We start from the raw sequence: 14,285 nt of genomic DNA on the forward strand, positions 1-14,285 counted from the left end.
TGGTATACCCCCTCAGAAATATTGGTGTCATCTTTACTCATAAAGTACTGATGAGCACATGATATAAGTTGAAGACCATCTCTGTTAATAACCACATTAAAAGTCTTGACAGACCTTCAAATTAAAAGGGTATCTCCCTCCTGTAGGTATGTAGGTACCTTGCTCTCAAAGAAATTTTAAAATTTGAAAGCTCTTAAAATGTTGACTGATAGGCAGCTAGACAATATGATTTTATAATAGTTTTGGATTTCTTGCTAGACTGTTATTACATAATCGTCCCTTAAACGGTTTATTAATTCATGCAATTGTGCGTCTTTGTATGTCCATAAATTGATTCAAATTGCGATGAATGGGTTAAATTGATATCTTTCGAATGCTATATTTGAATCTTTTTCTTCGTATGACGATAATTTTGAAATCTCTTTAGAATTCTTTTTCTGTTAAATGAGAAATTAGAACTGCATAAGTTTACATGTAGACCAATGTTATGTTCATTGTCATTTTCTACTTCCCTGTGGCAGTTTGAATTCTTTGACTTCTTTCACTTCTTTGCGCATTTCTTTCATTTCTGCCAGTAACTGTCCCATGTCGCTTTTGAGACCGTCATTTTGGGACTTTATTTTCTTATACTGTTCACGAACTTTTTGTATTTCTTTAGCATGCATTTGATTCAGTCTGTTAATTTCAGAATTTGCTTTCAATAAATCCGCTTCCAACTTTTCCAGTCTGCTATCACTTGTGCTTTCCTTTGTTAAGGATTCCTTCAGGTCGCTCTTTGCCTTTTCAGAGGAGCTCTCCATATCAGTCATATTTTTCTTCATTTGTTCAAGGTTTTGGTAGACATCATGCAATTCCTTCTTAAGCTTCACCACCTCCGCCATTCCTCTTTTTCTTTCCTCTGATTGTTCAGTTTTATTCTTCAGAAGTTCTTTGTTGGTTTCTTGAAGAACAGTTATACCTTCTTCGGCTTTTTGAATATTTTTTTCAAGCTCGTCAATGTGCTTGATTTTTTCGCGAATATCTCTTTTATGATTTTTCTGAATTTCTGCTATTTCATCCTCCTTATTTTGAAATGATTCTTTCAATTCTTTTATTTTTTGGTTTGCGTCATGACGAATTTGTTCATTTTCTTCCAGAAATTTTTGAGCATCTAATCGTATTTTAGTACGTAGAGCAAATACGATGTCCTCCATTTTTTGGTTATCAGTGGTTTCCCCAACGTCATCTTCTGAATCACTAGAAAAAGGCGTAGCCGACCCCGAAGATAAAGAGTAACCCCTAGGATAACCCTTTCCTTTGAGCTCCATATCTAAACCCTGCAAATTTCACAAAAACATACAATTCTTTTTTGTGTAAACTATAGACATTTGCACATAACTCAGATGAAAAACGTGCAATACTTCAAAAGACCTTATTTCTTATAAGGGGGTCCAATTTGATCCCATACTGTTGAAGGCATATGCATTTTCTACCAATGATTGTTTTATTAATGTATATTTTGACAAATCGAACAAAAACTGTTGACAGTGAATACTGCATTGTAGCAAAATAAAAATGTTGTATTTTTATTATACCAACATGAATATTTAAAAAAAAAATCACACAAATTCATTCACACACCCCCTTTCAATAACTGCATATCTATGAAAGTCATTCTCAGTCAATCAACGTTAATAGCAATTAGAAATATGTGCAAAACTCCCAAAACTATGAAGCATATTTTATTTTTCAAAAAAGCTGATTATGAGTTTTTTTCAAATAATTTTGTTATTTAAGTTTGTTAATATGAATTAAGATTGACGTGTGTAAAATTATTATTAAACAAAAGAATTTAAAAGCATAACATACTTCTTTTTTCCCTCTAGTTGCTGTCCGAGACCGTGACGTTGACATCTTGTTGGTAGCGCTAACATCAGACCACTGCGAGGAAAATAACCTTGTTAATTTTTTTAAAAATCAAAATGAAATTTGAAGAATCACGTGTTTCTAGCATAGCAACAACGAAACAAAGTTTATTGAAACGGGAAGTAAATCGAAGCTCGACTCGGTGTGTTTCTGGGAATAATGAATGTTAAAAAAATTCTATCTTAAAAAGAAGAGTAGGAAAATAAGTTACAGAAAATTATAGGTCTAATCGTCACCACAAGAAAACGAACAAAGTGCAAATAAAAAGTACCTATGATAAAAAGGACAAAGACATGTCTCATGCAGAATTGAGACAAATGTAATTTGTATAAGAATATTGGAAGGAAGGAAGAAATATTTACAATCAATTTTAAAGGAGTTCAAAAATGATGGTTGCTTCTTTCATAAAACAGTATTAACCATAAATGGTTACAATTTTCCTTTTCAGTCTTACTTTAAGTTTAACGTAAATTGATTTGGTTTTTCTTTTGGTCCGGGATTGCTAATCAGTTGCTTTGTCCCTCATCTTGTTGCAACTTTCTGATTTCCCAGTCTTTTCATTATTTGTTGAGGTGAGGGGGTTTCTTGATGGCTTATCATTGTCGTCTGTCGTCTATGTGTCGCCCGTATAAACCGAGGTTCCGTGTCGCAGTAAGTTCTTGCCTCACTGCTCAATGGCTCCGAGTGCCAAGTATAGGACAACATTTGTGCCTTTCCACCGGCAAGTGGTGGCATCTACTAATGAGTGACCAATTTTCAAAGGGACGTTTATCTATCATTATCGTCTTTCCATCCAAATCAACATTTTCACATATGAAGAGGCATTAATTTACTGACGTACTCATTCTCATTATAAATTGTTAAATCGAACTTATTGAATCCAGTTTGTCGCACGTTTACATGAAACATGTAGATAATGATCAATTATAACGCTCAAAGAACCGTTGAGGCCTGCTCATTTCCATGGATATTTCTGCATTTGAACTGGTCTGGTGATAGGACCGTTTAATTTGCAAAATTATGACTGGATGAGATTGTTGATATTCCTGTTTTATCAACTTTTTTCTGTAGAGAAATTGTTCGTATATACAGCAAGCTCCTGCGTATCGAATAAACTGGGAGACATAAACCCCATATGCAGATGAAAAAGATATTTTGCTTTAGAAATTGGGGATGTTGACAATAAAAGGTCAATTCACCATCTTTACAAAAATTGATTGATTGTATATTGTTTAACGTCCCTTTCGAGAATATTTCACTCATATGGAGACGTCACCGTATGCCGGTGAAGGGCTTCAAATTTTGACCTTTACTCGGCACTCAGGCCCATTCCATTGATCAGTGAGGGATCTTTATCGTGCCAACACCTGCCGCTGACACGGGGCCTCGGTTTTTAAGGTCTCATCCGAAGGACCCGCAACTTTCACTTCAAAGTGCCTAGCGCATGGCGAAGGAACAGTTGCTACGCATTTTATCGACTGGGTCAGTCGCGGCCGAGATACGAACTCTTGACCTCCCGATCACGCAGCGAGCGCTCTACAGACTGAGCTACCGTGAACAAAAAAAAAAAAAAAAAAAAAAAAAGAAAAAAAAGAAAAGAAAAACGTTTGTATTCGATAACCAATATATCTTTCTCTATGAATATATCTGAAAATGGAACTATGTTTCAGGCTCTTTGCGATCTTTTATTTAAAGGAATATATCGAGTTGACATATAGATAGAAGTAAATATCTGTATTTTATAACACTTCGTCGATATACCTAAATATCTGAATGAACGCCATAGCAAGTGTTTTCAACTTCTCATGTATAAGTTTTTTTCAATGATATCTGTTTACTATGGATACAGAAATAGCTCTGCTTATAATAATGGGGCTCAATTTGTACCTGTGGTTATTCCGGCAGACTGTTAGAGAATCTGAATTCCAACAACAACAAAAATTGTCAATCAGAACATCTTTTATATCAACTGCCGTGTTATTGTGTGTACAAACAAAAAATTTTAACCACATTATTTTGATTATGACAATGTAAGATGTTTTACGTGTACCATTTGTATTAAAAAAGAAAACAGCCGTATGTTATGTCAATAAGCCTAGACTTGAATTTACCTTGGGGATAAGTGGTATAAATAGTTTAAAAGTTGTACGTTTTGATCTTAATATGTTACGATTTCAAATTTCCTGAATGTTCCTTCTCTATTTAATTATAAAAAATCAACAACTGCTATATAGTAAGACACTAAGTCAAGTGAAGAATGCGAGAAAATTTGATCGAACAATGCAGGAAGTCCTTCGGTTTCAATGCAGTGTACAGGGGAATAAAATAAAGAAGCTGGATGACCATGCAAAAGACAAGGAGGAGCATCAGACATATATAGGAGCATACATGATATCTTGTGATACTTGGTCAAACAGCCTTGTTTTAATGCATTGCTATTCCATCTAGAACATCAAAAGGTTTTGCAAAAACTTATCAGATTCATGATCAGGCCTCCAAAAAGAAATCACAAAATGAACCAATTGGCCCAGGACTGTCCGGCTTGATAAGCAATTTCCAAATTAAGGTGAACCGAAGCACGTAAAATATCAGGATTTTTTTCTGCAACTATGGAATGCTTTCAGTGTCGATAATTCTGAACATTTCAATTGGCCTATTACCTGTTTGTCATTATTGATGATGGAGATAATCAAATCTGTGTAAGCCCTTAGTGTAATATATGCTTTGAAAAAGAGTTATCATAGATGTATGTTGGTCTTAAAATGTAGATTCAAGTTTGTTCAAATCATAACCCAATGTATAGAGGAGCCACAACGAAAATTCAAATTTGAAGGGAAAAAGCCGCAGATAAATATAAAACTATGTTAGCATCCTTAGGTGGTGTAGATTCAATTTTGTTCAGATCATACTCCCTCTCCCTTTAGGGGTAGGTTGGGACCACTTTAAGCTTTTTCATAATAAACTTGTTGCTTATAAACTTTTTGCTTTTTACCTAGTCACAGTGCCTAGTCTGGGTGCCATAAAACTTAGACGAGCTCACTTTTAATCTCAGTCTCACTTTTTCCATAGGAATTTTCCGAGTTATTAGTGAAAGTGAGACTGAGATCAAAAGTAAACTCGTGCATGTTTTTGTCTCCCAGGTATGGACTTCTTGCTGTTCTTGTTTGTCTGTGTCAGAGTTCATGTATTATTAACTGCTGGAAAGGAGAACTTCTAGAAAACAGACCCAAAGAACTTGCATCGCCATTTTTAACATCAAAATGCATGATTTACACTTTAGAGAACAATTCCTCTCAAAATTAAAAACTTAATTTTTTATTCAAAATTTCACAAAAATGTGATTTGAAGTGAAAAATGTTTGTATAGATTAATAAGGATGGTTTCAGACGGGCAGACTTTTGAACTTCACAGAAGGTTTACAATTTCTTTATATTGTAGAAATTTACCATTTCCATCAGTTGTAATGTAAGTAGGTCAAAAAATATATATATATCGATCCAGGCATCCATTTTTTGTTTGTATCATCTGTCCTTAACAACATTTATATCGTCTTCCGACAAACTATGAATTCTGATGGGCACTTCCATTTATATGTCGAATTGATATATCCCAGTGTACTTGAAATAGAAGACATCGCAGTGTATGCCACATCATCGTCGCAAACCACGGCCAAAATGTACGCTCCTCTCCCATTCTGGAGAGAGCTATATAAGCGGACTCCGGACAGTGGCTTGGGACGTTGATGCCACATTTGCTTCGTATTTGAAATATTACAAACGAAAAAATGAGAACCAAAACAAGTATACATGTAAATTGTATAACAAACAAGATGTTGTCAGTTTTCCATCGTCGACTTTTCTTATTTTTGAGTAATATCCTGCGATCGCCTACGTATGGTGTTTACATCTTACAACTTATTCGATAATGAAGAGCGTGCTTTGAATACGGCCAATTTTAAAATCAAAACAGGCTACTGATAAAAAAGTTGATGTTACAGGGACTTTAAACTCGTTTGAAGCCAACATTTCTTAAATTCTTTGGTTGTTATAACGACCTTGTAAGAAATATGACGAAAATCCAATTGCTAAAGTCTGTTTTTATTGAGAATGTGACTACAGAATGTTCAGTTTACCTGTTCAATACCTAGGTCTTCACGGCGGTTGTGAACGGTCAACATGGGATGACTAGGCAATTGATCCCACCTCTGGAACTTCCGAGGATCCGTGTTTTATGGCCTTTTAACAAATTTGTGTTTATTTTAGTTATTTGAAATCGATGACTGTTCGTCTTCTTTACGTTTTACATTATGTACCCGAGACATATTTTATGTATATTAATGAAGACACATAAGATATGATTATTTCTTTATTCAAATATTAATCAAAATACAAAAATAAACAATAGTCAGACCTGTTACATCATATCTAATCATGAAAATTTTGTTTGATATTGTTTAATGTAAAGTTCCCCGGTCATGATAAGGAGCACATGGTTGGTGTGACCGGTCTGCAGGGGAATGCTCACTCCTCCAAGTTACCTGATCCCATCAGAGATCCATGTTTGCTCTACTCTTGATTTGTATTTTAATGGACTTTTGAGTTCGAAAACTGTTCGTTATATCCATATATTAGAATATACATTTAGGTGTTCCAGCAATCTATTGGAATTCCCATGGGTACCAATTTCGCCCCGTTATTAGCAGACTTTTATTTGTATTCATGTGAACCAGAATTGTCCCAGATCTTATGCGTGAAAAGAAGAAAACACTTGTTGTTGCCTTCAACTCGACATTTATATATATCAACGACGCAATGTTTATTTCCATTCAATGTCAATACAAAATCTCCGTGAGCTTGCAAAATAAGATACCATAGAGTATGACATATCTGTTTCATATTTGGATATATTACTTGAAAGGACCTAAATAGAAATCTAGCAACCAAGCGTTATAAATGTGATGACTTTAACTTTTCAATCATCAACTTTCCTTACTTATGCAACAAAAAAAAACATTCATCACCTGCATACGGGGTTTATATGTATCAGCTGATTTAATACAGGTTGCTGAAACAAGAATATTTTAGTCAAATGCTGACTGAGGCTTTTCAAAATGATCGTTAGGCCATTATATACACACTGGATCGTCGACGGATTTGTCCGTTAAAACCCGATCATGACAAGGAGTACACTTTTGGTGTGACTGATAAGCAGGGGATTCTCACACCTCCATGGCACCTGATCCCAACTCTTTTTTTGGAGGTCCGTGTTTGCCCAGCTCCAATTTTGTATTTTTTGTGGACTTTTCAGCTTGAATACTGTTCGTTATCTCCATATATTCCATTCGGTATTTACAGAGAAAATTATATGACCCAGGAATGCATAGGTGTCTTCCTCTCATCTAGTATATTATTTCTTATAAAATTTCAAAGAACTAAGTCGAAAACCTGCAGGAACTGTATTTGAGGTAACATGATATATAAAAGTACATTCTTTTTTTTCGTATTACATACGTCAAACAATAACAGTGATATTACATCAACTTTAATAAATGTATTTTTTTTATTTTAAAAATTTTGAATACATGTGTTGAAAACAGATTGAGTCACTGAATATTACGTCACAAATAATGTCTCGGGTATATATACATGCAAAAAAAATATTTACAGGCAGACAAAGAGAATTAAGAGATATGATCCATACATCTGTAGTTGTCTTGCTTTTACAGAAAAAAAAAATTGAAACGTTTCGTGGAGAGCTGTTTCAGTTATGCTGGAACAACGATGGTGCTGACAAGAAAACAGCTACACGGACAAACCATGCGATTTCTATCGAGATTCTGCATTCCATATGGGGTCCTAGCAATAATTCCGATATTACATAATCGTCTCTGGAACAACTTATACATTTGACTGTACCTTATACATCCGTTCTTCAGATGTTAGTAAGATATTCAAAATGGAATGAATGGTTTTCAATGACACATTTGAAATGATATATTAAATTCTTTTCTTGGTATGAAGATGATTTTAACGCTCCGTAGAATTTAGGTCCTGTATATATTCAGTGAGAGTTTTTCATACATTTGTGTCTATTATTTCATTTGTCATTTTTTATTTCCCGTGGCATTTGGTATTCCTTGACTTCTTTCACTTCTTTGCGCATTTCTTTCATTTCTGCTAGTAGCTCGCTTATATCGCTTTTAAGACCATCATTTTGTGACTTAATTTTCTTATATTGTGTACGAACTTTTTGTATTTCTTTAGAATGTAGCTGAATCAGTCTGTTAATTTCAGAATTTGCTTTCAATAAATCAGCTCCCAACATTTCGATTTTGCCATCACTGATGCTTTTCTTTCGTTTAGATTCCTTCAGGTCTTTTGATTGTTCATTGGAGTTTTCCATATCTTTCATTTCTTTCTTCATTTGTTCCAGACTTTGGTAGACATCATGCAATTCCTTCTTTAGCTCTGCCACCTCCGACATTACCTTTTCTCGCTCCCCAGATTGCTCAGTTTTATGCTTTAAAAGTTCTTTGTTGGTTTCTTGAAGAAGAGATATACCCTTTTCGGCTTTTTGAATGTTTCTTTCGAGCTCTTCAATTTGCTTTATTTTTTCGCGAATTTCTCTTTTGTGCTGTATCTGCATTTCTGCTATTTCATCCTCTCGATCATCTAAAGATTCTTTCAACTCTTTGATTTTTCGGCTTGCCTCATCACGAATTTTGTCATTTTCCTCTTGAAAATTTTGAGCATCTAATCGAATTTTACTACGTAGCGCAAATATGATGTGTTCCATTTTTTGGATATCATTGGCTTTCTTCGCGTCTTCCTCTGAATCACTAGAATGAGGACTGGCTGATCCCGATGATGAGGAATGACCAGCAGAATAACCTATTCCTTGTATCTCCATTTCCAAACCCTACAAAGCGATGAGATACATGTTGGTAAAAGAAACATTTTAATCTTGACCTTTCCTCTGACATTGACTTCAATTTGTGTTTAGCTAAACTGTAAAGAAAGTTTTTAGTCAAATTTTATGTGCTATACATAAAGATGAAAGGTATTTCATCAACACTTGTGACCTTGATTTTTCCTTTGATTTTGACTTAATTTTTTGTTCTGTGTAATCTCAAATAAGTCCAGATACATTTATCAATCTTCATGAAGATTGAGGAGAGCTATTCAACTTCATCATTTAATTGGACCTTTGATCTCATCTTTCTCAAATGCGTTTTTTTCTAAGAAACTTTTATGTTGGATTATTATACAGCATGGTACATTATTTGTAGGGATGTCAACGGATATTCGAATATTCATTCGATGAGTTAACATTCGAATATAAATATATGATTCGAATATTCGGTTGTAAAGTATACAAGCATTTAACAGAGAAAAAAAATCTTGCAAGTTTTATTTGAAATTGAACCAAATTGGACTAGGAATAATATTTGATTAAAAAAGAAATTAAAAGACACTCCTGTTGAATTACTTTAAAAGTGTGAAGAGTGTATCTATTAGAATAAATTATTCTTTGATCATTTAATTATTGGTATATAAAGTACTTGCAATCAGTTTGTATTGTTTAAGAACACAGCTGTACAGAAAACACATTGATCCCTTGTTTATGTATATATCGTTAAAATAATTATCAGGAAATTGATTAGCTAAAATTAATTGAATTTAATTTTTCTTCAGTAGATAATTCTTTAGCGTGGTATGAATTTGTAGGAGTAATTAGTGCAGGCTTTGCTACATTGTAAGACGATCAATTAATCTGGAACATACTAAAGAATATTTTGAATTTTCAAAAACAATTTTTTATTACATTTTGGATTTACATGTATTTACTCTTCATATACTCATTAAAATTTTAAAAATATAATTACTTTGCATTTACAAAACTCTACTTGAAATTTTATTCCAAAATAATGACATCAAACCTATACTGGTTGACTGGACTGTGAAAATATATATTCTATAATGCAAAATGTATTTATTTTATCGAATATTCGAATATATTCGAATACTCCTATCGAATATTCGAATATCAATTATTGACAATTTTGACATCCCTAATTATTTGGGAGGAATTTATCAACTGTGTCCATTTCTGATACTTTGAACTTCCTAATGACCTATGACTATACAATTTATTGTATATTAAACTCAGTTTTAATGGATATCTTCAATATTTATTTTCATCAAACTTCCTAGATTAATACAAATTTGCATGTTGCATTACTTGTGTACCCCTTGCGGATATATAGCTTGCTTCTCCAATAGACATATTTCTATTTGATTCATTGATTTTATTGCATGGCTTGGGTTCTGTTCTAATGCCCTGTTCACACGGAGAGTTTAATTCGAATTAAACGTAAAGTTACTGCGAATTAGCTTTGCTTAGCGTTCACACGGAGAATTTAATGCGAATTAGTTTAATTCGAATTAGTTTACTGCGCATTAAATTACTTCGCATTAGCTCCGTGTGAACGCTAAGCGAAGCTAATTCGAATTAAATTTTGACGCATGCGTAAGGCCAGAATTAAGTCACAGGGCACGTGTTGGTGGTTAGATACAGGTATTTGTGCTTTATTTGGTTCAAAAATTAAGGAAAAGTATGCTAATCACTGAAATTAATGTATACCTGTAGTCACTACATGATGTATCAAATGGATGGCTCTGCATACATGACGTGATTTACAAATGACGTCATAATAGACTTACTGACGACTGACTGTAGAAGTAAAATTTTAATTCGCATTAGTTTACTTCGCATTAGCTGTCGTGTGAACGCAATTTAATTCGCATTAATTTGATTCGCATTACTTTACTTCGCATTAATTTACTGCGAATTAAACTCACCGTGTGAACAAGGCATAAATCAGGAAGATCATATTAACAGAATCTTCAATTTACGAAGCTTTTTCTTTAGACCTCTGACAAGACAGATAATTTTTCAAGGACGTTTTAAGAGCAATCCAATGAATAGTCCTACCAAAGTTAATGATGACGACAATTATATTCCAGGTATCAAAGTAAACAAACTTTGATCTTTCTATTCACTGCCTCTATTTTTCTTCATATCATGATTAGGCATGATATTCATTTCTGAAAAGTAAGCAACACTTAATACCTCATACTATTTTCCATGTGTCTTGAAATTAAAATCACAATAAGCTTTATCTATCTGAGGTGTTTAGCAATGAAAAAAACCCGTCGTTTTCATGATAAAAAAGATAACATTCAGAGAATCTTTTTAAAATACCAAAATTTAATTGGCTCCTTAGAAGACTTAAAAGTAAAAAATGACTCTTGAAATTGCTGTTCACAGGAAGAATTACTTAAAAATAATTGCAAGTTGAATATAATGACCCAGTCATTAATAAATAATGACAATAATAATTAAGCAAAAATACTATTCAAAATAATTTTTTCGCTAATTCATTGGAAATTTTGTCATATGCTTCGTTACAATGTCAGATTCAACGAATGCAGTATAAGGGGACAAGTCTAAGAATTGCCTTAAAGTTCCTACAAAATTATTAAAAAAAAAAAAATAAAAAATAAAAATTCAAGATGATGCTAGGATAATTTTAGACACATTAATCATAGAGTCGTTCGTAAGCGAGTGTTAAATGGCCGTGCAAAAATTTAAAACTGAACATCCTAAAATGAAACCTAAAATAAAATGGACAAATTTGAAATTCATAGTAAGTTAAAAACCTCAAAGAGGAAAAGAGAATGTATAATACATATTTGATTAGCTCTAGTTTACCACAATATTTTCTGTCAGAGTATTTCTGTTTTAAAATACCATTTACTCATCCTGAATCATGAAAAGGACGACTTTCTCATACTTTGCACAGGACTGACTTCCATAAGGGAAAATTAAATGTATTTATACATTTTGACAGAGAAACTGTTTTGCAGAAAAATAGAAACAATGTGCTTTCTATTCAAACGTATTCAAAACATATATAAGGATTTATCGTGAATGTATTAATTTATTTTATTGATATAATTTCACCCTTCTCTCCACTCATAAGAAGGTACAGTATATCGGAATTATCATTAATTCCTAAGACATCAATCAAATTTTACTCTAAATTCTAATATATATATTTTTTAATTCTCGAATCATTTTAAAACATATGACAAAATTGATCTTGATTTCAATAAATTAAATAGGGGAAACCATTTGTTATATTTTCAAAATTTTAAAATAAAGTAAAAAAAAAAAAAAACATACTTCCCTTTTCCCTTTGATAGCTGCCTGTGCCTGTGATGTTGCCATTTAGAGGCTTACATCAGATCCCCGCAGTGAAAATTAACATTGTTACATGTATTTAACTCAAAATTTGATTTGAAGAATCACGTGTTCTAGCATAGCAACAACAAAACAAAGATTACTGGGCTAAGAAGTAAACGGAAGCTCGACCCCGTATGTTTGTTACAAAGATTTAAAAGATCATCAATTTTTTTTTAAAAATATCAAATGTGCTTTTATTCAGGGATAATAATTCTAAAATACCAATTGTTAACACAGGTACTTGTGGACAGGACCCCCCCCCTTCGATATTCAACCCCGGGGCTTATATGACATTTTTTTTCACAATTTATATTTATTACACTTATTCAACATGTTTGCAATAGGAATAAATCGTCAAAACCCCAAAATAATCGCTCCAAAACAAAAACTCCACAAAAAAATAACCCACAATTACAGTGCAGCGATTATTTTGGGGTTTTGACGATCTATTCCTATTGCAAACATATTAAATAAGTGAAATAAATATAAATTGTGCTCCAAAAAGTGTTGCATGCTTCTTTTGGATCATTCAAAATTTTGTCATTTTCACATAAAGGGATTGTGTTTTCTGCAGATTTGGATTTCTTTGGATAGGAATGGTTTGATAGTTTTCCATCTGAACTTGGTGAGCAAGGGATCTCGGTTTATACGGTCTCATCCGAAGGACCGGTTTCCAAGTCTCACAGGCCAATAATGCAAATATTATTGTGAGAGGGAAACAATTAGGGATAGGCTATGACACTAAGTCAAGTGAAGAAAACGAGCAATTTGACCGAAAAGAACGGAAAGCAAGTGGGTTTGCATGCAGTGTAAAATGGTAGATGAAATGAAAAGCAGGATGACCATACAATAGACACTTAAGAGCATTGGACATATAGGAGCATACAATATGAATTCGGAATACACTGTTATGCAGTCTTGTTTCAATGCACATATTAGCTAGCCAAGAGTTTTCCAAATTCAAACTTCTTCTTACCCCGTAGGTCAAGTATTTTTGAGGATTATAGAAGCGTATCAGAAACCCTTGACTAGTGAAGATTTTCAAAACATTGCTATACTGTATCGCTTCAAGAAAACGGCATTTACCCTGAGGAACCAAACATGACGAACATAAAGGTTTTGCGAAAAACAAAGCAAAATTTCTAAGATCCAAGGCCAAATTCCAGGAATAAATTAAAAAGTAAACAGCTTCGTAAAGGACTGCTTGACAAGACTGCTTGACTTGTCAACCCCCCCCCTCCCCCAATTATGACAAACTGAAGCACTTGAACTTCCTCCGAAATCATAGAATGCCGTACCCAACAAAGTAAACAGTGATTTCTTGAAAATAAGAAGTTCTAGTCAGACCTGTTACATCATATGCAATCTTTGTTTTATTTTCCTAAATATTTAGTTTCCCAATTATTACAAGGAGGACACGCTGGGCGTGACTGATCGGCAAGGGATACTCACTCTTACATGGCGCCTGACCCACCAGAGATGCTCCAGAGGTCCCTATCCTTGCGCTGCTCCTGACTTGCATTGTTTAATGGATTTTTGAGCTTGTTCGTTATCTCCATATATTTTATCAGTAAGATTTAAACAAAGAACAGAAGAGATAAAATTATAGTTATCTTGTCTTCGTATATTTCATTTAGTATACACACACACAAAGTGATATCACCCAAGAATGTATTTTTCTAATAGTAAAATACATGTGTTGAAAACAGATTGAGTCACTGAATATTGCGTCTCAAAAATACATACAGACACACAGATTTAAAGACAGACAAAAAGATATGATCGAAACGTCTCACTATGTGCTTTTCTTGCTTTTACAGGAAAAAGTTATAAACTTTTCTTGAAAAACTGTTCAAGTTATGGTGGCACAAAATAAACGAAAATGTTGACAGCAAGACAGCTATACGGACGACCCATACGATTTCTATTGGTATTTCATGCAATGTCCCAACAATATCATAATCGTCTCTCAACAATTTAATACATATAATTGTAACTAAGACATTCCCTCTTTATACGATATGAGATATTCACAATGGAATGAAAGGCTTTCAATGACATCTTTTAAAATA

General features: G+C 33.4%; 1 protein-coding gene across 1 annotated transcript; it reads right to left on the reverse strand.

Annotated features, from left to right (window-relative positions):
- Nucleotides 1–497: 497 nt before the first annotated feature.
- On the reverse strand, nucleotides 498–12,215 carry LOC134276883 (uncharacterized protein PF3D7_1120000-like). Its single transcript, XM_062759193.1, has 3 exons — nucleotides 12,154–12,215; nucleotides 8,005–8,823; nucleotides 498–1,316 (listed from the first exon to the last, which is right to left on the reverse strand). Exons 1-3 carry the CDS (start codon nucleotides 12,196–12,198, stop codon nucleotides 498–500), a joined length of 1,683 nt encoding a protein of 560 aa, XP_062615177.1. The 5' UTR covers nucleotides 12,199–12,215.
- Between the last annotated feature and the right edge of the window lie 2,070 nt (nucleotides 12,216–14,285).

This window comes from Saccostrea cucullata, unplaced genomic scaffold (assembly GCF_032062105.1).
Source record: "Saccostrea cucullata isolate Sc308-1 unplaced genomic scaffold, CSIRO_AGI_Scuc_v1 ctg13, whole genome shotgun sequence".
Lineage (NCBI taxonomy): Eukaryota > Metazoa > Mollusca > Bivalvia > Ostreida > Ostreidae > Saccostrea > Saccostrea cuccullata.